General features: G+C 36.4%; 1 protein-coding gene across 1 annotated transcript in view; it reads left to right on the top strand.

Moving 5' to 3' along the window:
* Window positions 1-27,963, top strand: part of BICC1 (BicC family RNA binding protein 1) — a gene marked incomplete at its 3' end in the record, with an annotated part of 109,145 nt that overhangs the window by 20,922 nt on the left and 60,260 nt on the right. The window contains exon 2 of the mRNA XM_080621588.1: window positions 15,509-15,555. Within this exon, the coding sequence (XP_080477714.1) occupies window positions 15,509-15,555 (47 nt within the window). The remainder of the gene's footprint in view (window positions 1-15,508; window positions 15,556-27,963) is intronic.

Here is a 27,963-nt window from a genome sequence, read left to right as displayed (position 1 = left end):
TAAAAGGTTCACCAGTCCACAAAGGCTGGCTTTTGCATCTTGTTACACATACTTATAAGCCATGTTTATTTAGAGTTAGTCTGATACCTATAGCAGTTTTGCAATATTCACTTTGACTCCTCAGACCTAGTAGAGACTTCAGTCCTCTGCAGGATTTCTTCCTAAATACTGAAAAGTGCAAATGAAGATTATTTTTTTTATTAATATTTTTTTTCCACATCTTGCAAGTGTGGCAGTTCAAAGGTGTTGCCAGGACTTTACAGGCTCGGGAGCATTTCAGCTATCCTGTGACAGGATCTTGCCTTCATTTAGGAGGTGGAAATCACAAGGAGTCCTAATGGTTAGTAGATTTGGTTTTCTAAAGACTCATCTCTTCAGAGGGTTCGGATGAGCTTTGTATTTCTATACATCTCCCATGCAGCCACAATAAATGATTTGTAAAACAAGAAAACTTGATTTGAATGCATTTGCCTATATGAAAGTGTGGCCCAAAAATACATGGTGAGGTTTCACGGTTGAGCTACGAAGCTTGTGATAATTTTTATTCCTGTAGCATGTTCATATATTTTTATTTGCTCAAGTACTTCAAGTTTTGCATCCTTGACTTATTTTTGTACTCTCGAGATCAGCTGAAATTTGTGAGCAGTCCCTATGTTAAGATGGCTGACAGCCTAGATCTGTGATTTAAGGAGAATAATGGGTTTAAAACTTCTCATCAGCTTTCCACCATCTATATGTAGTCTGGGTGATACATTCTTCCAGCATGTCTGCGTTTAACTTCAAGAAGAGCTTTAGGATCTTTCTGTGAGACAAGTCTCAATAGTATTGAGCTGTTTGAATATATATCGTTCTATATTCTGCCAAATAAGGTTTTGTTTTGTATTTTAACTTTCGGGTGACTAACTTATAGGCTCTTTGCTTTGACTGTCTGTAATACACAGCATGAGCTCAACTTCATAATTCTTGAACTATCATGTATTCTTGGGAGGTACTTGGTTCCAAGGCAGTCTGGAGAAGCTAGTAGATATACACCTAGCATTAAACTAAGCAGTTTTCAACTAAAAGATGAGTATGTTACTTTGCTGCTTGTTTGCATAACTTGAAATTCTGCTTTTATATGCCACCCTTACAGTTAGTGTGGCAATAATATTTAGGTTTTCTGAAATAGTAATTAGTAAACTGAAGGCAGTTTACTCTCTGCAAACCACTCTGAAAACATTTTATAGAAGACTTGCTTTGGAAAACATGTTGGCAGTAAAGAGGATACTCTACCAGCAGTGTGGAGCTGTATCTTTGTGTCCAGGTGAAGGTTTTCTTCTGATACCAATTTAGAGCAATGTTTTTCTGGGTATATGGTGTCTACTGTGTCTCAGTCCAGTACTGTTTATCTGCAGCATTGCCTCATTGAAGAAGCAGGTAGAATTTTCCAAATGGAGTAGTTTAAATGAAGAGAGTAAACTAATGTAATTGTTTGCTTGTCTAACCCTCTAAAATCAGAATGCTTCTGCTTGTCTTAAGCTAAACAATCCACAATGCTAAAATAAAGCTAATAAATTATGCTTAACAGCTGTTATGTATCCTAGCTAAATTCTACCACTGCAATGTAAACCAGTGCAGGCTTCTATCTTACTGTAAACTGTATCTAGAAATCCTAATTAAACAACATGACATTGTTCATTCTCTGTGTATGCTTGTATGTTTTTATTTATATGCATATGCATAAATGGAATCAATGCTTTAGCAGCTGTATATAACAGTTGTGTCTCTTAATATGTGAACTGATCATAAGAAAAATATCGTGTAGATTTTTGAAAATGTGGACATAAAACCAGCTGTGAAAATAAAAGTTTTTCACCTTTACACATGGTCTAGACATCTGTTGTGCTTTGATCTCCTTACCTAAACAATGACTTCATTTCCTTAGTTTCTTAAAAGCAGAAAGATCTTTGTTTGTGAGTAAATTTTAGTTTGGCAAAAGAACTTACATTGCTGTGTTTTTGTGCTGATACGTAATTTGAATTCTAGCAAATGTATGGGAAAATGGGTGACAAAGTAGTGCACATCTTGTTGTTGTGATACGTAGCTCTAAACTTGATGTATGGGTAAGTTTCTCATTTCCTCTACCTCCACCTTTTAGGGACCTCCATCGTACTCCCTCTTCTTTACGCAACTAGTTTTTAACTTCCACATCAATGATGTTTGCTTTATATTTTGCAGTGCATGGAACTAGTTGTATTTATTCCTGAATGGAACAGATGAACTTGTTTTAGTCAAATGTTATCTAGATTAATGTGATATCTAAGAATAAGCTAAACCGGGACAATTTTTTTCTGTCTTTTAAGCTGTGAACAGTGTGAACTGAAGCAGACAATGCATTGCTGTAAGCTGGGTGACAGGTTACAATGTGATCTTCAGATTTATTATTTTTCCATTTTTTCAATTAACTAAACACTTTAATGGCTTTCCCCAGTGCTTATGCATGTACTTATTTTAATCTGTTTGTATGTTATGCTTTCCTTTTTTAAACTTTTTTGTCCTTTGCTACTTTAGACTAGTTTAGAGACCGGTTATACTTTTCATGAACTATCTTCAGTGGGTTTACGTTTTCCTGCATGTAAACTTGGACTTCTGTTTTTCTGTTCAGGAGAAAGATACAAAAAGGTTCTGAACTAGTTCTACCAAATACTCAAAGCAACAGTTGGTCACTGCTTTAGAAGTAGTGTGAGTAGTGTAACATGTTATAAATTTAATCTAGAAGAATTGCATGCAATCTTACCCTGAACTGGAAATCAGTTGAAAATTAACAGCCATCTTCTTCAGTTTCTTTGTAGTCATGTACCTAGAATTAGAATATACTAAAAATAAAACTGAATGGGATTTGATTAATACTTGAAATATTGGTAAAGGCATTTTATGCTTCTGCAAAAAGTAGATTTTTTTTTAATAGACTTATTATATATATATATTTTATAAGTAAGAGCCTATTTTCATTAAGACAGTTACATGTAGTACAGTAGGTATTGAACATTTACCTGAGTACTTCGTGAGGAAACTGAAGATGTGAAGCAAAAAGGCTAAAAGGCTCTGCGAATGGTATCTGGGAGAGAATTTACATCTGAGGTGATCTGTCAGTTTTTTCAAACTGATTAACACAAAATAGAAAAAGGCAGAAGTTCAGAATGCTCAGATTAAGGGAAAAAAATATGCTAAGCAGCCTGGATGGTGTGGATTTGTGAGTGTACTTGTTTTGATATGAGATGTTACCAGCTGTGTAGATGTGCAGGAACAGGAGCTCAGATGCCTAGGAAAGCATTTATAGCATGTCCCCTTTTAAAAAATCTCTGGGGCTGGTTTTTTTTTTTTTTTTTCCTTTTTTTATTCCAATAGACAGAAATGAAAAGAAAGTGTTTTTTGGACAGGAAAGGGGAGCTGTTTGTGTTTTGTTCTCCAAATATTCCAATTGCATCCAGGAAGCTGGAGTGTGTGGGATTGGTTGGTTTTCAGAAAAGGAAGAGACCTCTGAATTGCAAATAAAGGTTTTTTTTGTCCCTGTCTGTATGTATTTGCAGAACCTTGTTCATAATGGTTCCAGAAACGCAGTTTCTCATTACTGTTTGAAAAGGCCTACTTTTTTTTTTTTCTTTTCCTTGTAGCTCAGTATGTAACCTGCATTGCAACAGACTTAAACTGGTTTCCTGTGTAAAGCTTTGTCTTTGACTTAATTTTGGCTTCTCTCCTGTAACTCCACATCTGTGAATGACTCATAACAAGCAGGGCCATCAAAAAAATATTGTGTATGTTTTTATCCAAATCTGTAGGGCTTTTGTTTCTAATTTTTTTACAGCCTTGCTACATTCTTCCTTTGCATGTAATGAATCATACAGTATCTGTGTGCATACCTGACAAGAAACGTGGTTGTGCATTGAGAGAAAGTTGAATGCCAAGCAAATAGAAAGAATATCCCCAGCAATCAATCTCCTGAGAGCAGAGCATTTGTGTTTGGCAGTTATTCTCTGTCAGCCCCTGGAGCACTTCTGGGGGATTTTCTTTCCCCCTATAAACACCAAGTTCTGTTATAAGTAGATGCTTTGGCTAGGGGGCAGAGTAGGATCTGTTGGGCACTGGCAGCAAGAGAGATTCTGTCTCCTGAGGCAGTCAAAGGTTTTCTTTTGAACCTTCACAGCATTCAGTGACTGAAGAAGGCAGCCCCACTACAGAGATTTTTAGGAAAATGCCAGGCTTTACACCTCTTTTCTTACCCTTACATGAATGTTTTGACTCATTTCCAGATGTGTTACAGCATGGGGGGGACTCAGTCAGCTGCTCTGTCCCTGCAGGAGTGTTTATGGTGGCTCCTGTTGCTAAATATCTTCCTAGGTGAACAGCAGCAAATTGAAATTCAGTGAGATTTAAGTACATGTTGGCTCATACACTAATATCAATAAGGGAGTCAACTGAGGCAGGCAGGATGAAAGCATGGCTGGAATGGCTTAACCCTACCACATTTTGATCTCTTTGTGTTAGGAAGTAAGTGTAAAGTAATGGAAAAGTCTGTTGCTGGCATAAATAGGTTTTCATTGCTGTACTGAAAAGTACTTTATAACAGCAATAGGTCATATGGCATATTGGTGATATTTTCCTACAGCTACCACAGCAGCCTTCTCCAGCTGTCTTCTCCAAAGCTACCTCTCTTTGGATCGTAGGTAAAGAGAATTGATATTATCTAGACTGTGTTTCATGTGGGAGAGCACTCCTACTGATTTCATGGTTTGCTGTTGACTGCTTCTGTCAATTTTGTGCCTACGAAAGACATGGAACAAATTAATACAATGTGAAAATTACTTTTGGCTGGCCTATTCTTTTGACTACAAGTTCCCAAGTTTCCTGAAAAATTGAAATGCAGAAAGGCCCATTTGAAGGAAGGGAAACAACTCCTGGAATAAAAGTTTAACCACTTTAGCTTTTCCCTCCTTGTCACCTCTCCCAAGACTCTTCTTGGGATGAGATTCCATTTTGCATCTTTCTAGAGGGCAGCTGGGCCAAGAAGTGTAAGACGACTGAGGTAACAGATACCCTAATTTTACATTCAGGTAACAAAAATGTTTTATGAGCATCAGAATCAATTCTCTTTCCTTTAGTACTGTGTCCAGTATATTCTCAAAAAATATTTTTCTCAAAACTGGATGGGGGAAATAGTGGGGTGAGCTACAGTGCATGGATGTACTTAACATTTTTATCAGGTTTCACTCATGCTAATGACTCAGGATCTTAATAAATTTCTCATTATGATTGACAGTATTTGATAGTTTCACTTTCTAAAAAGTGATTATCGGTAGCATGGATGTAAGTTTTTTCTGTCTTACAAGAAAATAGAAATAGGTGGTTAAACTCAGCTACTACAATATTTAGATGCTGGAAAGCTGCCTTCATCTGTTGATTGAAATGAAAGAAAAATACTGCTCATAGTTAAATCTGATGACAGTAATCTGGTAATCTCTTGGTGAAAAAAATATCAAAATTTACATCTCTGTTCTTGAAAAGAAACTCCTTCACAAAGCAAAACCTCAGCCTGGCCACATCAGCTATTTTCTCTACCTTTGTATAGTATATCTGGAACTCTAACAGAGCTATTTAAGTTCTTATGATAAAACAAGAAATAATTGAAGTTATAAGTTTAAATTTTTAATCTATAAATACTTATAGTAATGTGATGGCTCCTCTTGTTTAAGAAAATGTGTTATCTTCTATGACCCGCAGCCTTCTAGTTGAGATGTTCTGTCTTGAATTCTTTGAGAATTGGCAGGGCTGTTGATTTAATCATCATTACAATAAAGAATTCAGAAAGGTTTGTTTCAGTGGTTTCTTTTGTGTGGTTTTTTTTTTTTTTTTTGAAGTATAGGATAGAGTGACTTCCAAAGAGACTCTTAACTCTTTGATTTATCAAGTTATGGTTGAGCACTGGGTATTCTAAAGGAAGAGAGGCTTTGGTTTCAAGCTACATTTTGACAGTGAGAAGTAAAGTTGAAAACGGGCATTAGAAATGCTCACATCAAACTGAAGAAGTTGTAGAAATTTGGATTAAGGAAGAGGAAGCTGAAAACTTCATTTAGAAGCATCAGCTGGCATGTCTTCAGCTGGAAATGGCAGAAGTCCTTGAATACAACATCTGAAAGATGATGTAGGAGACTTCCAGGGATATTTTACCTGGTATCCTAAAGCAGAGTAGAAGAATCGACTTGTGCAGTGTTGGGATAGACTGCCAGTAATCTTTTTTGCATTTTGATCTCTTCCTGATCTATGATTGCAGTTATACCAATAGCAATCCTTATCAACCTACAAAGGGGCAAGTTTTGTTCAGCTAATAGAGTAGTTTCAATCAGGTAATGTGCTGGCAGCGAGGCAGCTTTCCTCGTGTTGTTCTGAAGAGTAGCTGGCAGAAAGTAAAGCCTTCACTTCATTACCTTCATTAAAATCCTAAGTCTTGCGCTACGAACTTGACTGTGCTCCAGTCACATAAGGAAGTGTTCTGTGGTTGTGTAGATAAGCTAGACCCATGTGTGCCTTTCAAAGGAGAGATTTCCAACAAGGAAAAAGGGGCTCCCAAAACAACCCCAACTTCACAGCCTGCTTTCAAGCTGTGACTTGGCTTTAAAAATAAATAAATAGACTTTCTCTATGCAGACATTTGGCAGACAGCTTTTTCCCTAGGATAAATTAGTTTTGCAAAATCAGAAAAACCTGTTATTTATCTAAAAGTTACAGATTAAATTACTGGTTCTAGATAGACTTCTATGGTTTTGCAACTCTAAAATATTGATGGGAGGATTGACAAGGTAAGTAACCTTCAGTGTACTTATCCCCCCACCCCATGATACTCTTAGCCACCAACTGCATGGAGTCCTCATGGAAACTAGAAGCAAATCTCTAGGAATGTTTAGAAACAATGTCTTTTTTTTTCTTTAGAGTGTACATGTTGTTTTTCCTTGCATTCTTTCTTGGCAATGTATGCAGAGGTAGTTGGAGTAAGCATAGTTTATTTTAAGATTTTACTTGTTCGCTGTTTTGTTCGTTCTTTCATCCATTCATCACTTACGATGATAAAATTTTATGAATTTTAGTTGCAGGATGGTATTAGTTATTTACCAATGATCTTAATTTTAATATAGTATGCAGGGGAAAACAGGTTATCAAAAAGAAATATTCTAATCAGTGAATATACATATATAGTCTTCACAATATTATATTTCAGGAAATGAAGGATAAAGAGAGTATGAAGAATATGGACATCTTACCTGTCTGTGTTTACATGTGTGTTCAGATGATGTTGATCTTGATCCGAGAAAGCTCAACCAGTTAGCAAGTAGTCTGAAAAGAGACCATAGGCACTGGACTTCAGGGGGCTCATAGACATTGTATTTCAGCAGCAGGGTAAAAGTAACCTCTACACAGTCTGCCTTTTTCCCAGAATTAATTATGTCTGTCAGAAGTTATAGCACATCTGGCCTCTTTATGGGTAGCTTAGCAGTTTATGTATCAAGCTCCTACTAGCAGAAGGAGGTAGTGGAACCCACCCAAAAATGTCAAATATTTAATAGTCTCTTTTTTATCATTTACTGATCATGCTAAAATTCATCCAATTGTTCTTTGGCTGTTCTACCAGAGGAAGAGTGCTCCCATATAAACATTTTAGGTTTGTATCATGGCTTTTTTCTGCATTGTTTTATTGTGGGTTTTTTTTTTTTTTTTTTTTACCAGATCTAATAAATGGTGACTCTTGTTCTCACTTCCAGTCCAAGGGTCCTTTTATCGCAGAATATATATAGACAGTAATTTGCATAATATTCCAGCTATCATGTAGGTTCTGACTTGACGAATTTGTGGTCATGTTATTTGGTCAAGTATATTTTTTGCTCTTCTTGGTGTCAGTACTTTCTTGAGTATTTTGGGGATTGTCTTCTTTTGCCCACCCCCCACTTCAAATGTTTCCTGTTGACTTTTTGGCTTTACTCTGGCCTGTCTATGATAAGCATCCTCAAAACCTAAAGCTTGCTGTATATATGAATTAAAAAAAAGTTTAAATGCCTGGTTTTCATTCATTGGATCTGGAAACCTTGACCATATTTATAAAGCCACTTGAGAACCTAAAATACTGAGGTTACTTTATGAAATTTAGTATAATCAATTTAAAAGAATATGTAGCCTTATTAAAAAGCAGTAATCAAGATTATTATGCAGGTTTCTTGTTACTTGTCTTGCCAGACCCTTTTATTTTAGCTGAGTTGCCTCTCTATCTGACTTCCTAGTTTCTAAGCAGAAAACTGTGAGACTACCTTGGTAATTACAAGAAAAAAGGAAAATTGTTTTGTCTGGATTTCAACAAATTCAATTTAAGATCAGTTTTTTTTCTTTAACAATGTATGCTCTATCTTCTTGTTCCTAAAAGCATATTTTCAGCAATTTGGCTTGGATCTGTGGCCACTGGGGAGGAATTCTTTATCTTGGCTTGATATAAGCAAGCTTTCAGAGTATGTATGGGTTAGTGTCTCACTTTGTGCACAGGAAAACATAATCTTTTTGTCAGGTGGTTTCTGGTTCAATGAATGAAGTTGTGTTTGGTTTTTTTGTTTGGGTTTTTTTTTTGTTTGTTTGTTTTTGTGTAGGATAACTGCTTAACTTCTGAGAAATAGCTCAGGCTTTCAGTATGAATAACTATCCATTTATTTTAACAAATAAGAATAAATAAATACCATGCTACATAGCTAGCATGTTTCTATGTCAGTTTCAGGAGAAAAAAAATTAAGTCTAAGACAAGGAAAATCTTGATGTGAATGAGTTTTCTCATTCAATTGATAGAAAAGGTAAAGGATAGTTGAATAATTCAGCTATATTATTCTAGCATTTCTTGAAATCCTGTTAAAATTAAAATAATACCTTGTTATCACTTCGTTAGAGCATTTTGATGCTGAAACCTGAAGAGCCGAACATGCTTTTTGTTCTCTTACAAGTGTAGTCTTTCAATGCAGATAGAGGAAGAAGTTTCGACAGTAATAGATGTAAGGGCAAAACCACAAACATATATTATATTGTGTTTTGTAATAATTTCAAGAGTTTAGAAAATGAGACACAAAGCTAATGTGTGAAATGAACACAAAGTTAGAATATTTCATTTAAACAGGACTTGATCAGTGTATCTTGGGTTCAGTTCCTGTAAAATATGGCCTGTATTGTAACAGGATTTTTTCATAATTAAAATAATATTTGAAGTAGAAGTTCAAATTTGTTTTTCCATGTGAACTGAGAAGAAACTACAATTGGGCTTCTTATGATTTGGTGATTAACTAGACAAGTGGTGTACTTCATGGGTACCGTAATAGTTAACACCTGTTTCAACTGGTTTATATTTGTATTGGATGGAACTTTGGCAATCCAATATATCTTGAAAAGCAAAAATCTAATACAAAATATTTCATGGTATGGAAGAAATTACAATAAACAGAGTTCAGCTTAAAATATAAAATGCTTATTATGCACATTTACGTAGTCTTTCGTCTGTATTTCTGAAACTTTTACCAGTTTTGTAAAACCAATCCTAGTTTTTGTGAAGGTCAGTTAAGTGATTATTTAATGTCATAAAATAAATACTGTTTCTAAGAAAACTATTTCCTGAGTAGCAGAGGCTGGCAGAAATGAATCAATTTGTAAGAAGTCAGTACACCGTATTAATTACCTTTTGGTTTGTGGCTTCTCTCAAATCTGATTTGGGAACAGGGACCATTGGTAGAAGAGTGGACTGGTCTCCTCAGGTGGGTAACCAGGCATGGTTTGTCAGAACTCATCTTGAAATCCTGTCACACCACTTATGCTTTCCTGTTTCTCAGTAGACACACTGTTCAGTTGTCATTGTACACATTTAGTTTTGTTCAAGGAGTTCTTTCATTGACTTGGTACCTCTTTTTGTGTAGAAAGAGCTGTTAGAAAGTTAATGGCTCTTCTTGGGTCTTATCTGATGCCTGGTCCTGCTGGCAAAGGAGCCTGTGGTACTGGAGAAGACTTAAAGCTGATTTTGTCTGTTACTGCTTCTTAAGGCTGTCATTGCCTGAACACCTTCAGCTGGCATGTGCCAGAGCTGCCAGTAAGCACCAAAAGAAAAAGTGTTCCTTCTGCCTTTCCCAGTTAAGTCTGGGGGGGCTATTCCAGTAAGTGCTACTTATTATATCAAATAAAGCTAGACCTGGTCCCCACTGTTGCTGTACAGAAAGTTGTACTGTCAGACAAAGAAAAGCAGCGCAAGGTGGAAATGAGCAGCAAAGGCTTTTTGGTGGCTGAAAGCTTTCTTATACAACTAAAATCTGTCTTGTCTTCCACAAGTAACTACTTGGACTTGTCTTTTTAAAAACATTCTCACAGCAACTGAGGATAGTGGGGCTCTAGTGACCTGCATCTGTAGGAAGAAAGATCTGAAAGTATTTATAAATTATTATTTGAAGTGGAATTTAGCAAGCCATTAAATAACTGAACTGTACTTGTTGATGTAATATTTCCTAGATTAGCATTAGTGATGGTAATTTAAGTGATAGGTGTTAGTGTCACTTTTTAATGTTGTTTGTTACTGATATAGTATTTTGAACTCATTAATTTCATTTAAAGTCAGAAAATGCAACATTTTATTAAAATATAAAAGCTTATTTCAAATTTAGTGATGAGTGGGCTACATAGTGCCTTCCATGAATCACAGGAACAACACTGCTAGCCTCCTCAGTCTCCCACAAAAGACTTGTTCTCTTGGATGTTGAAGAACCTGGAAATTTACTGCTTTTTGAAAGGAGCTTCATTTGATATTTTAAGTGATACCCATAAAATTAGTAAAATAATCTGCCATATATATCAGATCTAAATTTTGAGAGCTTTTCAACATGGTATTTCAAAGATGAGTTTGGTTTGAGAATCAGGGTTAATACTCTGTAGAGTTGTTTAGAAAAGTTACATAGCTACAAAGATTTCATAACTCCAAAATGCTTCTCTTGCTCATTTCTGTACAGAAGATCATAGAATCATAGATTAGTTAGGGTTGGAAAGGACCTTGAGATCATCTAGTTCCAACCCTCCTGCCATGGGCAGGAACACCTCACACTAAACCATGCCACCCAAGGCTCTGTCCAACCTGGCCTTGAACACTGCCAGGGATGGAGCATTCACAACCTCCCTGGGCAACCCATTCCAGTGCCTCATCACCCTTACAGTAAAGAATTTCTTCCTTATATCCAATCTAAACTTCCCCTGTTTAAGTTTGAACCTGTTACCCCTTGTCTTATCACTACAGTCCCTAATGAAGAGTCCCTCCTCAGCATCCTTGTAGGCCCCCTTCAGGTACTGGAAGGCTGCTATGAGGTCTCCACGCAGCCTTCTCTTCTCCAGGCTGAACAGCCCCAACTTTCTCAGCCTGTCTCCATACGGGAGGTGCTCCACTCCCCTGATCATCCTTATGGCCCTCCTCTGGACTTGTTCCAACAGTTCCAGGTCCTCTTTATGTTGAGGACATCAGAACTGCACACAATACTGCAAGTGAGGTCTCACAAGAGCAGAGTAGAGGGGCAGGATCACCTCCTTCGACCTGCTGGTCACGCTCCTCTTGATGCAGCCCAGGATGCAGTTGGCTTTCTGGGCTGCGAGCAGACACTGAAGCCGGCTCATGTTCATTTTCTCATTGACCAACACCCCCAAGCCCTTCTCTGCAGGGCTGCTCTGAATCTCTTCTCTGCCCAACCTGTAGCCGTGCCTGGGATTGCTCCGACCCAGGTGTAGGACCTTGCACTTGGCATGGTTAAACTTCATCAGGTTGGTATCAGCCCACCTCACAAGTGTGTCGAGGTCCCTCTGGATGGCATCCCTTCCCTCCAGCATATCAGCTGAACCACACAGCTTGGTGTCATCGGCAAACTTGGTGAGAGCGCACTCAATCACACTGGTTTTGTCTTGTTTAAACAAAAAACTGTTTAGCCTTTCAATAATGAAAGAAATGGAGAAGTTTCCCCTTGTGTTTGGCTACACTTAATGTTTCCGGAGGTGCTAGAACTATCTTTCCCTGCTTTGGAGAGGAAGAAAAGCTTCAAGATAATTAATTAAATATGAATAGTAAATGCTTTTCACACATTGGTGTGAAATTATATATATACCTATATATTAAATATAGGTACTTATACTAAAATGTATGTAATTGTGGTTAGCATCCCAAAATTCATACACTACTGATGAAATTTAATTTTTCTTAACTTTAATTTCTCCTCCTAGGAATAAGAAAGTGAATTTTAGGAAGCAAGTAGAATAAAAGAGAAGAATAGCTAACCTAAAAGGAAGCATAATGTACTGCTTCGTATAGTTTGTCTTCAAATTTTTAGGCTTTTTTTTTTTTTTTATAGTGTAAGATCCCAACCTGAGTGTGACTCAATACTTTAAGCCCTTTCTTTTATTATTATTATTTTTTATTTTTTTTTTATTTTTAAGTGCATAGTAGGGATGGTAATGACTACATCACCTTATATACAAAAACTATTTTATATGAAAAATTATTGGAGGCATATCTCTTCATGGAATAAATAGTGCTGCATCATGAAAGTGAAATGGCAAAATACTAATATGTCACAGTATGGTTTTAGTTATGTGAAAACCTTCAGTGTTTCTTTCAAAAAATGTCATACAGTCTTCCCTGCGTTTTCATAGATACCACCAGACCTGTCAATTAGGTTGTTGTAAAACATCTTATGTGCCAAAAGTCTGTAGTGAAAGACAATGTCTTTGTAGTATGGTGTAACAACTAAAACCATTGATTATTAACTCAAGATGTTTCAAAGCGCCATTTGCTCCAGCTTCAGTGTTCTTTCTGTTATTTTGTTATTTGGTTGTGTTTTTATTTTTGTGTGTGTTTGTTTTTGTTTCGTTTTCTCTGTAAAGTCAGTTTAGGATGTTCTCATTCCCTCTTCTTTCTTACTTTGTCTGTGCTTGTTGGAGTCCATCTGTTGTACCATACAGTTGTTGTTGGGGCCAAGCTGTAAATCAGTTCACCAGAATGATTCAGATTAAAAATAAACCTACAATTAAAAGCTTGGAATTTGCTTTGTCAGCATTCTGTTTAAATGCCTTGCAGAGCATCACTGTTATTATCTAAGCCATCTCTTGTTTGTATTCAGTTTAGAAATAGTAGCTGTAGCTGGAACAAAATCTGTCTATTCTCAAAACTGTAACTTCAGCCTCACATCTGTTATGTTCTCATCCCCAGTTTGTCTCCTCTGCTTTCTGATTAAAAGCACCTTGGTCCTGTGTTTCACTTGAAAAGCATGGTGGTACTCCTTGATTCCCAGAAGTGTTTCATAGCAATTTCTGAGTTAACGGAAAATTTGTGAAACAACATCCATCTATGAAGCGGCTGCTGTCAAAAGGAAGTTGTGTTTTTCAAAAAAAGTTGTGTATTTCTGTGGTATCAGTAGCTTGTAAATCTGAAAAACTGAAATCTTCCCCAATTGCTTCCTCTGCTTCCAGAAAATTTTGTTCTGGCGAAAGTGCACCAGTTCATTCTTCTCTTAAAAGCACTTGCAGGTTTTGAAGGTGAGGAGGGCTTTGTTTTCTTCTCAGACTTGTGGAATTGTTGACTCTGGAGTTGCTCTACAGCAAGATGACTGCTTGACAGGCTTCATTCACTGCCTCTGGTCTGACTACAGTTGAGTTAAGTAACAAACTTCTGAACTGTATGAAATAAAATTCTTGGTGTACAGGTTTTCAATGGTATTTAAATGTTGTTGATATTTTGAGAAGCCTGTTTCAAATGCAGTGCAGTCCTTCCTCTGCAGTGGAAAAAGTTGTCTTGTGCCTCTGGTCTGTACCTGCTCTGTTGCATTTGTTCTTAGATTGAGTTATCTGAGTTAACATTAAGTTTGGATTTGCTTGTGTAATTGAAAGAGTGGGGAGAGCTAAGTACCTGAAACAGTTTTGAAGACAAGGTGATGGGGTAAGCTAAGAATTTGGTTTGTACATGACAAATACAGAGAAATCACAACGACAATGAGTTTCTTCAGAGATCCAGTACCATTCAGGAAATTTCATTTAGGACTTGGAGTTCTGTTTGGAGGCATCCCTTTCTCTAGGGAAAAGGAAATTTTCCTCTTCTTCGTCAGCTTGAGCTACTGTGTGTGGAATTGATTGCTAGGTCTCAGGTTGCTATGTAGATAAGCTACAATGTAAGCTATACACACTATGTCTTACTAAAATCTATGATTTTAAGTGCTGCCATTTACGTTAACTAAGTTTAAAATTATGGTTTTAAATACATGTGTGAGATAGTCAAATTCTTATTCTTGAAGTCACGGATTTATAAGATTGCTTCTAGGCTATGTTCTGCAATGATGTTTTGTTCTGCCATTGTGATGGTCTTAGCACTGTTCTTGAAAAGTACTCTGAAGGCTCTGTACTCCCTTTACAGCCACATGTGCTTAGTTGTTACTCACTCTTCCTTTTGTTAGCATTACCTTTTATGTAAATTCAAATGTTCCAGTATGATCAGTACAGCCCTACAATAAAGGGAGCATTTTTGCGTGCTGGATAAATATGTACATTTGGTATGTAGGTCTGTTTTTACAAAATCAAGATTTTACTTTTTGGCCTTTGATTTCCTAGCCTAAGAGGGTGAAAATCTTAATTTTCTCCTGTTTAACAAGTGTTTCTTTGCCCACAGTTGCAAGCCCTACCAGTAGCCATGTTCAGTGCTGCTTTTAGCTTTGAGTCACCTCTCTTGAATGTCACTCTCAAGTGTTCAAATGTGCTTATGTCTGTGGTTTGTACAATGGCACCATTTCTAGTGGAACTATGTAGGGATACCTTTGGTTTTACAGCTGCTTTGAGTGTAGTCGTTCATAAATATTGGCTGGTCTAAAGTACATGTTGCAAAATTTCACTGGATAACAAATGAGAGGAATACTTAAATGCAGTAATAACTGTTTAAATTTTTGTGGCATTTGCTCAGTCTCAGAAAACCAAATAGCAGTAGCTCTGTATTTCTCATCAATATAAAAACTAGCAGAATAGAGGAAAAAAGATTTTTAATGTGATTCTGGCTTACTGTAATGCTTATTCTTGTTTTGGTTCTAATTTTTAACCTTGATATAGCAAAACTTGTGCCCTCCTAGCTTTATTTTATGCTTCTGTTGGTGGTATTACACAGTAAAGTATGCAGTGTGAATATATCGTTGGACTTAAATGTCTGTGTTTACTCTGTAAGTAAAATATGTATCAATATATTATAGCTGTAGGTTGCAAATATGAGCAGCTGCTTGGATTCCATCCTGAGCAAGTGACTTGCGAAAGGTTCTGAGTCTTAGTGTTTGACTAATATTTACTGTATGAGAAAAAAATTACTGAGTTATAATTTCACATTAGCATGTACTCATTGAAAACTTCTCTATGTAAACCTGTAAATTTCCTCCTTTATGTCTTGTAACCAGATTGCACTTTTGTTTTACAGCTGCTGCAGAAGGCAAAGGGAAAAGTGGGGAAGACTTTTTTCAGAAGGTAAGAAAGATATTTAATTCTATAACATCGGTTGACTAGAGAAGAAACTTACACCCATTGCTCATTCATCAGCAACTTAATGTGCAGTTTTCACTGTATGGATCGAATTCCAAAATGTTTTTGTCATTTAATGTGTCTACTAACCATCAGGTGTGCATGGAATGGGATGAGAAATGTTCTCTGATGTATGCTGATGTCATGTATGCACAATAACTTAATTCTTCTTTAACTGAAATGTCAAAATGTCTGTTATGAAAGTTTATTTTTCTTAATAGCGGGGGTTCATCCAAAAAAGGAGATGGTCTTGAGGTTTTTATGATATGTATAAATGCTACATCCTGTTACTGAAAAACTGGCATGAAACTTATTTGTGCTTTCAACAGTATCACAATATTTGGTTGAGAAATGCAGAGGCCTTTTAAGAGAGAAATGCACAATCCACAGAGTGATTCAATAAGGTTTGTGATTAGAAAGAGGCATGGAAGGACTGGAAAAAATAGTCCTGCAGCAGCTAAGCTACAAAGAAGCATGGTCAAGAGCAATAACTTCGAAATTAGTTTTACAAAGCAACATTGGCTGTCCTGTTGTGGGGTGTTTTTTTCATCTTCTCCAAGGATAGTGTGTAAAATACTATTCACAAGTTATATGAATGAAGATCTGCATACAGTATGCTAATAAAAATGAGCTGCTTTGTCTGTCTTGCCTGTAGAGAAGTCATGAATGTTTGTGCTGTATACTAAAGTGCCTTGAAACTCCTTTTTGATTGGTTGAGCATTAAATAAGTTTTTTGCTTTATTTTCCATGTTTTCTTCATATTTGTAAGTGGTACTTCAAGAAAGGTCTCTCTTTAGATGTGAAAGAATACTTTGTCCTGCTTTGATGAAGGCTGGTGGGGAGGAGTATGTATTTTGCTGAAATGTCTATTTTTTAACTTATTTTATATATTTTTTATTGTTTATTTATGTTTATTATATATATTTGTAATGTATAATGTAAAGTCTTCAGATGATGTTGCTCTTAGCTGACATGAAGTTGTTTTTCTGAACATGCTTGTGTTCCACTGTCTAACATTAGTGTGCACGGAGAATGTGTTAATAATTCTTTATTAAGATTTTATGAAAATGCATTGAGTTTTTTACTTGCTGAAACAATGCTAAGCCATAGTAGTGTATACTTCATTCTATGCATCATTTGTTTTACAACGTTTTCTCACATTTGTATAAATTTGCTTATAGTTCTTGAAGCTGTGGGTAAAACGTTTCCTCTGTGTGAGACTGACTTAAATACTTGTGTATTTGAATACTTGATTATTTACTGTAGGTATGATGCACCTGACAACTATGTACTTACTAGTGTAATAGCAAACAATTTTGATTCTAGAGGTAAAGTAAAATGTGCTAAATTTCAAGTACATGAATAAGAGCAAACTACTTATCTCCATATAGGTAATAGATATAGTGGCTATTTTAGCATTAATATATTGTTGTACATGTGCATAATTAGTGTAGGGGCACAGGGTTGATGCTGCGATAGGTTAAAGCTGATTAATTTTGACATTTTTTGTACAGTCTCATCAACTCAATAGTTTAGATTGCAGAAGTTTGAGTACATACGCACAACGCTACAGCTAATAAAACCAGATGGAAACTATCTTCTTTGAGAGTTTTCTTGTTCAAAAAAATCTTTGGACAGTTGCTCATAGCTTACTCATCGTCTCTGTCTGTGCAATTTCCTTTAATCAGAGTTAAGCTTTTTCCTTTCTCATGTGAAATGAGTAAGGCAGAATTTCTGGAAGTAGAATGAACACCCTTTTCATGTGTTTCAGGTTGTCTAGTAAGGAAAGAAGTGATTTGTAGCATTAGAAACACATTGCAAACTGAGGTGGCCAGATACTTTCAGAAACTTAATATGAATTTGAAGCTATAGTAAATGCATTTTTTTAAATAGTTTTGAAAATGAGACTTCAGGGTATTATTTGCAGTCCGTTGAGTGGAATGTGGAGGGGAAGTGCATCATTTCAGAAGCACATCAAGGACTGAGTGGGTAATTTGCATAAATAATGCCATGTTTAGTATTTTTTGCCAAACTTTACTCTCAGTGTGATGAAGGTACTATGTGGAAAGGGGTGTGTGAGGTGAAAGAAGTTTCCAAGTGAATGCTTGAAATGACAGAAGTAACAAGGCAAAGATTCAGCAAGGTGGTTCTGTATGTCAAGACACGCAGACTGAGAGGGAGGAGAGAGGAGGCTGCTACTGGAGGGCGTGAGACAATGCCGACTTCTTACAGATGGCTCTGTTAAGTGACTTCTGAGTTTTACTTGGTGGCTGGTCAGTGGGGAACAGCACTCAGTTTTGTATTAGCTCGCCCTCAGGAGGAAGAAAAATTGCTCATATGTTCTCTGTTTTGGGCTCAAAATCAGGAGCTCAGCCTAGATTGTGAAGATACATACAGTATGCTCTAATGAATCTGTCATGCTTTTGAAGAAGGGAAAGTTTAATACAAGGGTTTAGTGCTAAATAGTCTTTTACTAGTCTTCTAACATGTGAGCAAGCAGTATTTGAATTTTCATAATGAAGCATACTCTCAGGGGATGGGAACTGCTAGTATCAACTTTTACATTTTGAAATTTAATAATAACAATTTAAATGTCAAAATGCATTATTTCACTGAGTGTTTTAGCAGAAACAAGCACATGTTCTGTACTTGCTGGTGGAGTTACAGAATAAGCCCCACTTAGCTGCAAATGGCAAATTAAGCTAATATTTCTGCCCTGTCATGGCAGGGAAAATTGAGAGAAGTACCCCTTCCTCTACTCTTGAATTGAAGTGAAAAGTAGAAAAATCATTTTTGGTAGCATAACATGTCAAAAAAAAAAAAAAATCCACCCAAACAAAACCTAAAGACTTTCTTCTAATATTTCTAACTTTTGTATGGCTTCAAAGTGGGGAAAACCTAACACAGTCTAATATGGATTTTTCAAGTCCCCTTGGAGCTGCTAATTATTTAGCAAGAAATAAGTAAATAATATGATAGGTTTCTGTCTAGAGCTCTCCAATCTGTAGCTCAGTAACAGGTAATCCTTAAATAAAAACGGATTGGTTTGCTGATGTGTTGTATGCTCTTTATGTAAAAGATCTTTGTGGACCTTACTTTATATATTATTGTCCTAATTCATTCCATGAGAGTAATACATAATGTGAAGCTATTACTACTTCTTGAGCCAGCGTCCATTTTCAGTTGATGGTGGAATTTTTCCTTTGAGTTCCATAACATCTGGTTCACGCCTCATAGGCAAGCAAGGCCCTTCCCAGACAAAGCCAGGACATTGTTCCAAGGAACATGTAATTTATGTAGCCCTATAGATATGCATGGCACTCCTACATAAAATGTAAGAAGGTGGTGGGCTTCTGCCCTGAAGAGCTCATAATCCTTAACAGATGAGTGTTGGCTGTGTAGACAGGGTAATTTAATGCATCATTTCTGTTTGCTTTTAGTTCTTGTGTCATGAAGGCTTTAACTTTTGAACACTTGGAAGTCTTAGACTGACAACCTTTCATTCTGAAATTTTTCAGGGCAAGCGTCTAGCCCTGTCATGGGACTGCCAACAATGTAGTGGGTGCTAGTTGAAGGTTGTGGGATTAGAAGAAGTTGGGTGGAGTTCTTGCACTAATGTAGTATTGCATGTGCAGAGAGTAGTGATTGGAAACAGTGCACGTGTGATGCTCTGCCCAAGTCCTTGACTCTAGGTCAAATGTAAACTCACTTCAGCATAATTCAGTGTGTGTGTTAGCCATGGGTGTTTTGAAGTATTTCTGAAGGGCGCGTTGGCTGCTCTTTCCTGGCTTTCAAGAGTACATTTTCAGAATCTGATTGAAAAGCACAGTGTACTACCAGCCAGCTGTAACCTGTGGGGGTTTATTGTTTCTGAATATTTGAGATGTAGGTTTTATGGGGGTTTTGTTTGTTTTGTGGTGTTGTGGTTTTTGGGTTGTTGGTTTTTTTTTTTTTTTTGGTTGGTTGGTTGGGTGGATTTTTTTTGTTTTTTTCTTTTTTATGTTTTTTATTACTTAAAGGGAAATGGTGTTTGTATGACTATATCCATTTGCATAGTTGCAGATACCTAAGGTTTTCTAAGGTATCACTGGATTTACTCAAAATGGATCTTTAAATGCCCATGCTTCTCTTGACTGCAAACTTTGTTATTCCCTGAAGCAAATGTAATCATGCTTGGAAGTATGAAGATGCAACTGGGCCAATGTTGTATATGTGTACCAAAATCTGTTCTGTTAAATATTAGGAGCTTAAAAATGTGAAGGAAGACTAAGGTTTTCTTAATTTCTTCTTCCTGTTGCTACATATAACATGCTTCATCAGTAGCTTTGTGTTTTACTAAATGAATAGTGACTTAAAAGATAGTGAGGTATCTTCCATTTTGGAAGCAATATTTGGTGGAACTGTCCTTTAAAATGAATTGTGTTTCCAGTATATATATATTAGAAACACTAGTATTAAGAGGGTTAAAAATAAATAAAAATCCTGAAACAAAACACAAATTGCAGTTATTTGGAGAAAAAAAAATAGGTATATCTAATTGCATCTTTAATCAGCTTTCTGTTAAATTGCTCCTTTGTATGCAGTAATTATAAATGGATGTGCATTATCGTTGTTTGGGAGGCTCAGTCACGAAAGGCAGCAAGGAAGCTTCCTTAAGCCCTTTTTGCTTATCTAAGACAGTGAGAGAATTTGTTTTGCAACATCCTGTTTCCACTTATAGCTTTTAAAAAGGTTTAAGTTGATCCGCGGAAAACCTTCTAACTTTTGCAAAATCCTGCATGTGAATATATTGATACAGTGTTTATGTACAGGTGACTGTTTTTGTCCATGTAGCTAATACATAGTGATACAAATAAATGTAACATATTTCTGTCTTCAGTAGGTCAAGCTGAAAGTTTGTCAGTTTTTCTTTCTAATCTCTGAACATGAAACATGCAGCTAGAGCTTTAAATGTGAATGGCTTAGGGCATTTTCAAGCATAAAACATATTAATCATTGACTGGGGACTAAGATGTCTCAGGTTAATTATTATCCATGTTCAGCAGTAACTTCTGAAGTACTTTCTACATGTCTTCATCCATGACTTCTCTCAAACTGCCTATTTACAATTATTGTTTCCCTAAGGCTATATTGCCATTTCTGATGGCAATCGCTCAGCTATCAGTTTCTTCCACTGCTATTTATCTTGCTAGTGACACATAGTGAGTTCATTGTTATTATATGTTATTGTGGGGTTTGTCTCTATTTCAATCACAGGAGCAGTTTTGAACTGCAGAAACCGGTTACACACCTTCTACTTTTTCCAGGTAGAAATCAGTATCTACATTAACATTACTATAACCTCTTGAGGTAGAGTTTGGATTATAGCGTATGACAAGGATATATATGAAGGCCATACATTTCCAGAGTTTGAAATACCTGGCTGTGCTAGGCTGTGATGGGAATTTTGGCATGCACCTCTAATTTAAATTTAGCTTCCTCTCATCTAGCTTTCTGGGAAGAGGAAGCTACTGCTCGGAGAGGATGGTATGGATTAGGGAGTTGAAAGAATGTCAGTGGCACTCAACATTTGCAGGAAATCTTAGATTGGAAGGTTTGTCTCCCTTTTGGCAAAACCACACCCAATGGAAGGAAAGAGACTGTTTAGGTTGGATTGATTTCTCTAAAAAGGTAAATCAAGAATGCTTACTTAACTTTTTGCTTAGTTCAGGCAGAGCTAAGTGGTGGGAAGGCTTCATTCTTGTGGAAAAGTGTATTTGTCACTCCTAGTATAGGAATCATTGTGTTAAGGGAATGGAGTAATTACAAAGCTGTTGTGTTTTCTCTTTTAATTTCATCTTTATTTTCTTCTCTATTGTTATATAAATAAAATCAGGACAATCTTGAGAGTTTGTTATTTCTGTAACATGAAAATGTTCTCTGATGGACCTAATTCTTGTAGCTTCTTTCTTCTTCACACTGAAGGTAGATTAAAATGGCCACTGTCCTTGATGAGTTGCTTATGAATGATTCGTTTGGCCAGAAACAGTGGGAATTTTGATCACTAGAATTATTCTGAGTGACTCTGCATCACTGCTTAGAGGTTGGTCCAAGTTCCAAATGAATGGGAGTTTAAGGTGGTGAAGTTCCATTTTTATACCAGCTTCTTGTTATACTTAACATTTTGTGCAAGATATCTTGCATTTGTAGAGCAATGGAGAAGGAGCAATTTGTCACCATGGTGTGTATTGAGATGCTTAAACCTTTTCATTCTGGAAGCTCAATCTTCTCAAAATAGAAGAGTGGTTGTGAGGTTTGGTTTTGTTTGGGTTTTGTGCTTAGAAATGCTTGTACTCTTTCCTTTACCTCTGGAGTAAAAAAAAAAAGGCAAATGAAGAAAGTGGAGATAAGTATGAGAAGGGTAAAAATTAACAATACAGTGGGTTCCTGATTTGTAGGGTGGACACTTGTTGCTTCTAGTTTAGAGAGAAGTTTTCTGCATACTGGTGTTTCTAATGATGTGCTGTGGGGGCCTCATTGTTAAGTAATTTTTTTTCTTTAAGTTCCTCTTGTGTGGAATTAATTAATTCTGCACACACAGATCCATAGCTTATTTTCTTGCCTGCTTAGATAATACCTTCACACCTTTTAATATCCTTTCAGTCATTTTTCTAAAATGAGAGTATTATCTGTGACCTTTCAATTAATATTTCCATTGAGGGTGAAGGAAACATACAAGTCAAGTAAAAGGAGGACTTCAATGTTTCTCCATAGCTAAGGGCATTTGATAGTTCTCACTTAACTGTATTTGCTGTATGTATAAATAAAGTGCAGTTATATAAATGCTATTTTTCACTTAGTGCAGTTTTTGGACACAGCAACAATACTGAAATACTTGCTTGCTTAAGACACTTGTTTTAAAAATGATCTTTTCCAGTTCGTTTCAGGTAAAGTGAAGGCTGAAAAAAGATGCAGTATGTGTGCGTACATGCATACGTTCTTTTGCCTTCTAAGCTTACTTACACAGAAAACTGTTTAATAAGTTTGTGTTACAGTTCTCTCTGTGCCACCACTCTGCACAGAAGATGTTTTTTCTGCCACTCAGGGAGTACAAACTGCAAATTCTAAATGGTGTTTTAGTCTGGAATGTGTGGGTGCCTCAGGGCCACTTGCTGTTGCTGCTGCTGCTCAGAAATAGCACCTTGCCATTACCTGCAGAAAGGTTGCATTAATACTGTGGAGTCACACACACTATTCTGTCTTCTAAGAGTACTAGTTGTATTATAAACAGTAAATTCTAGTTCTGAATTATATATGTAGACCACCTGAGGGGGGAGGAAACCTGAGAGGAGAGGAAACAACAGGGCTTGGGAAAGGAATACATTAGTATACCCAAAATGTAGGCCAGACTTGTGAAAGAGCTACGTATTTGCACTGAGCTTTGGGCTACATTTTTGTCATCTCCTTTCTTTTACCTTCTTACAAGTGCTGTATTTTCACACCAAACCCAATAGTCCTTGGCACTGTACCATTGATGTGTTCAGCTTTGGCGTCTCAAGTGCTTACTGTGGTCCCGCCAGTTCTAGAGGCTGAATTCATGCTGTTAATTCCTGGGTAACTTTACACAATTCCTTTTTGTGTCTTCATCTTCCTTTCCATCCCTGTTCTTCTCCTGCTTTCTCTTCTTCCCCAATTCACAAAAAACAGCAAACCATTAGATATAATACTTATTCTGGTTCTAGCTACACCCATTGCTCTGTTCTTGCTGCCAAAGCTCATGTTTGGGGATTAGTCATCCTCTTGGATACTGCTTCTTCACCACTTCTGCATTAGGAGAAGAAATAAGTATTTGCCCATGTAGAATTTTGTCTACTGTGACTTTCCAGCTCAGGTCTTCTGCTTACATATAATTTTGTTGTTGTTGTTGTCTTGGGGTTCATACAGACTGAGGGAGTCACACTAATCAATCACTCTGAATGCAGAAGATACAAAATGAGCCCTTTGTGAAACAAAATATTCAGAGAATGGTGGAATATTCAGAAACTGTTTTTGTTTTACAAGGCATTCTGAGCTCTGGTTTTAAGCTTGTCACATGTCCCCATTTGGTTAATACTGAATTAGATTGTACATGTAATGTTTTCATTTTCTAACACAAAATGCTCATTTGGATGTGAAGGTTTTATAGCGAATGAAATCTGCAGTACTGAATTTTGACTCTTGTTGTGAGAGTTAGATAATTGGATAATGTCCTTTTGCCCCGGTACTCTTGCCTTGTTAATTACAAGCAGATTTTGCATGAAAACTGTGACTGTCTTTATGTTGAGATTTTGTCTGTGCCTCTTCTTAGAAAAATGTTTTTGTTGTCAAATTTAGAACAAAATTGATGTTCAACTGGAACTCCAAACTGCCAAATATTTTATGCACAGCTCCAGTTTTCATTATGGCTCTTAAAGCTGTGTTCAGAATACAAATTTGTGCTTTTCATATTCAGTTTGATTTATAAATATTAGTTCAGTTGCGTTTTCACTTCTTGTTGTGTTTGAGTTTATTGAGGGCTACTTTATTGAGTTAAAGCAGTTAGAGCACTTGATTTATGAAAACCAGACATTCTAGCAGAAAGTGTTGTTATGAAGTGCAGCTTCTGTGTGTTTGTAAATGATGGTGGGTGAGGATCTGTATCTGTCTTAAAATGAGGATTTGTGTCTACCAATGTGCCATTTTACAGATTAAGATAGTATTACATGTCAGTTCAATATTAAATAACTTTACTAATTATTTAAGATGGTCCTAGGTGTTAAAGGAAACAGGCAGAAGATGACAATGATGGTGATCTTATAGTAAGATACATGTGATCAGATCATTCTGATGTTTCTAATGGCAATTGCAATTGCCTACTGAATTTTGTATTCTGAAGAATAATTTAGGTAATATTTGGAAAAACAAATGCTTAAAAATCTGTAGGAGAATGATGGATGATATAATTTTAAGTTCTATCATGTTTTTGTCTCCTTTTTGTGAGAAAACTGGCTTTGGAGTGATCTAGATGCTTTAAAAAAATACCTGATGTTTTACAGCCTTTGTTTTTTGAGCTCACTTCATTATTCAAAACCGTACATAAAAGCTTTTGCAGTTATGTCATCTTGAAGGTTATTCAACCAGCATTGTGATTTAACCTCACTGCTTAAATATTTTCTATTTTATCCTCTGAACAGTGTGCTCCTGTGAATAATTAAGCAGTTAAAACGAACCTGTAGAAAGCAAAAAGATATGCGGTAGGGTTAAGGAGTTATTTGTGATGGGAGAAATCAGGGTGAGTGATGGCAGGAATCTTTCTGCTTGCAGAGCGTAGCAGGATATTGACATAATGCTTGGCTTCCTCTCTGCCCCCACAACAGCAAATGCTTCTTTACTGTTTTGGACCTGCAAAAGAGTGTTAGTTTTTATGATAGTGAGACTATCTTCCCATTAATACTCCATGTTTATGGAAAAATATATTAGTCACATTTTGAAAAGCTATTTACTATTGGTAGTCTCACTTTCCGTTTTCTCTGCTGTCTTGCACATCTTTTGTCTTTGTCATCTGTAAAACTGATGGAACAAATTTTCTTGAGGATTTGGATAGAAAATAGTCCTGTTGAAAATGGGGATAGATACAGTGATGTAACAAAATCAGTCAGTCACCTTTCCTTCAGCAGCAAGCAGTGTATGAAGTATTTCTTGGAAATGAGTTATTCTCCATAAACATAACAAGCTATGGTGATTAAGAAAGAATTGCTGGGTTTTCATTAATCTGATGTAGATTCAACTTCAAAACAAGATTTATGAACATCTACTTGTAGAATTTCTATTATCGTGACCTTTATATCAATAATACTTTCACTAATCCTTCCTCTCCTTCCATGTCTTCATCCTATATGGGAAATTCTCCTCTGCAGCATTTTTTTTTAACTATATGCAGTTACACTGGGGAACACTTGTTTTTTAGTAATACATGTTGGGGGTTGTTTCTGGCTCCAGACCCTTTATAGTCCTCATGTCAGTGAAGAAAGGGATATTCAGTGATGCTATGTTAAAATGGAGATTAGGAGCCATCTGGAACATGCAGATGCAATTGGTTTGGAAGTTCCAGATGGTCATGTTGTTGAAAATAGCTCTCTAGATGTGCCCTAGGTTTGTGCCCCTAAGCTCCAAGGTATGCTTACAAAATATGAATGAACAGTGTCTATCTTATTCCATCCCCAATATCTGCTCGATGGGGAGCTTCATCGTTGCAATGGTTTTCTGGGGGAAGGGAGTGCTACTGATGTAACTCAGCCATCTATATTTTGTCTCTTACTTCAGTGTGGTATTTGTCTCATTCACGGTACTTTTCCCTCTTTCCCCATTTGCTTTTTCCCTTGGCTTGTTACATTAGCATTGCATCAAACTTTTTGAATTTTAAACTTGATACTGCTTGGAAAAAATTCATCTTATTTGGTTATATCTCTTTGTCTTGCTGGAAGGTTATTCTAAGAAATAATCTGAGATGTGTAAACATAGGGTTGAAAATGACAAAGTTTGGTTTTGGTCTGCAAACATGGGCAGCTTCTGAGTTAAAAAAAAAAAATAAAAATCTGTAAGGATATAATTTTTCCCTTTAGTGTCCTCTTTTGCTTTGTCGCTTAACCTCCTTAACTGCCCCCAGTATCTCAGGGCAAACTGGATCAGTTTTAGACTGTTAAATTAAGTTAGAAGAAGCACTGCTTGGTTGCCTCCCCTGCTTCTCATCCACCTCTCTTATGCTGCCTTAGAGATAGTAATGATTTTTATTTTCATAGATATGATTATCTGTAGTTATTCACCTTAATTTTCATGTGTGTAATTTACCCAGCTGGTCTGCTAAAACACTTCATGCACAATGTTCATTTCTCAGTGTTTGTCACCAGGATCATGACAGGATTTACAGTCCTCATGCAAGAAATGGAGCATAGTCTCTAAAATATTCCAGAGTTGGCAAAGGAGTTAGGTGCTTTCTGAGGATTTACATTGTTTGATAGCTGAAAATAAGGTACCATTGCAGTACTGCAAATGTTTAAGTGTCTAGTCACATTGTTGATGTTGAGCTAAGGCTGGGTGTTTCTGTTTAGTTATTTTTTTAACCTGCACAGATGAAAGCCTAGGAAATCTCTTTGAAGACAAAACCTTAGCTGTTCAAAATAGGATATGGACAGATAAATAATAACCACTAGTGGGTATACAATTTCATTATTTTCTAGGGGTTTTAGTAGCATGAAAAATTCAGGGTACCTACAGAAACTTACTGTTGTGTAATCTAAAAAATTAATAATCTTACCTATAGATTAAGATAAGCATCTAAAAAAATTTCAATGTGTTAACAATTTTTTTTAATATCTATACTTATTTTCTTGGTACTCTACATATTGAAGTGGTATATGTGTGCTTTGTTGTATTAAGGTTAAACTGAGGAAGCTAATTCTCCACACTGAAAGAAAGGGGGTTTCCACTGCTCAAATAAAAAATTGGCTTTTTCTGACAGTTGTTTTGTTATTCAGTTGGAATGAGCTTCTTGTTGAGCTGAAGTGAAAATTAATTCTAGGAACATACTGGTAGATGCAGGTTCCTCTCCCATTATTCTTTTAACTCTGAGTAAGAACTGAGGCAGAAATGGCCAAGATGCATGAGTTCCAGAGGTGGAAAGATCAGAAATAGGTAACATTAACTAAAAGTAATACTATTTTAAAGTGCTTGTTTTAAATGCAGAAAGGTCTGTTTGGTATGTTGCTCTTTTTTTACCTACTGCATGTAAAATACTTCCTTTGAATTCTGAAATGCTCATGGGCTTTTAGGGAATTTTTATTGGTTGTTTTTTTGCATTCAAGGCATTCCAATTTCCATCCAAAAATCATCTAAACAAAAATTACTATGTATGTAAAAATAATACCTTACTGTCTTAATATTAAAACTCCCTAAAGTGCTTGAACTATAATTTATTTTCAAGCTGGAATACAAGGAAGCCAAAAGCTTTTCTTCCAGCTGCTAGATGTTTTTTGTTTGTGTTTTCTTCTGGAAGGCCCAGTGATTTGCAACTTGAGCCAGTTTTTTGGGGGTCAGAGCACAGTTTTATTTGTTTTTTTGATATCTTCCAGTATCTTGTGTCACCTTCTCTATGTTCTCCACTGAGAATAGCTTACATGTTTTGGCTGCATGAACACTACAGTTTCTCTTGGGGAAAAAAGGAGGAATTGAACATGTAAATAGCTCATTTCTTAGGGTTTCCCTCATTTTGAGAAGAAGCATTAGATGATTTACTATGGGATTAAGTCTTGCTGCCAAATATGCCTGCTACTTTTGGTCAGTTGATCCCTCAAGGCGAGT

The sequence above is a fragment of the Psittacula echo genome, assembly GCF_963264785.1.
Source record: "Psittacula echo genome assembly, chromosome: 6".
Taxonomy (NCBI): domain Eukaryota; kingdom Metazoa; phylum Chordata; class Aves; order Psittaciformes; family Psittacidae; genus Psittacula; species Psittacula echo.
This window is presented reverse-complemented; position numbering and strand designations above follow the sequence as displayed.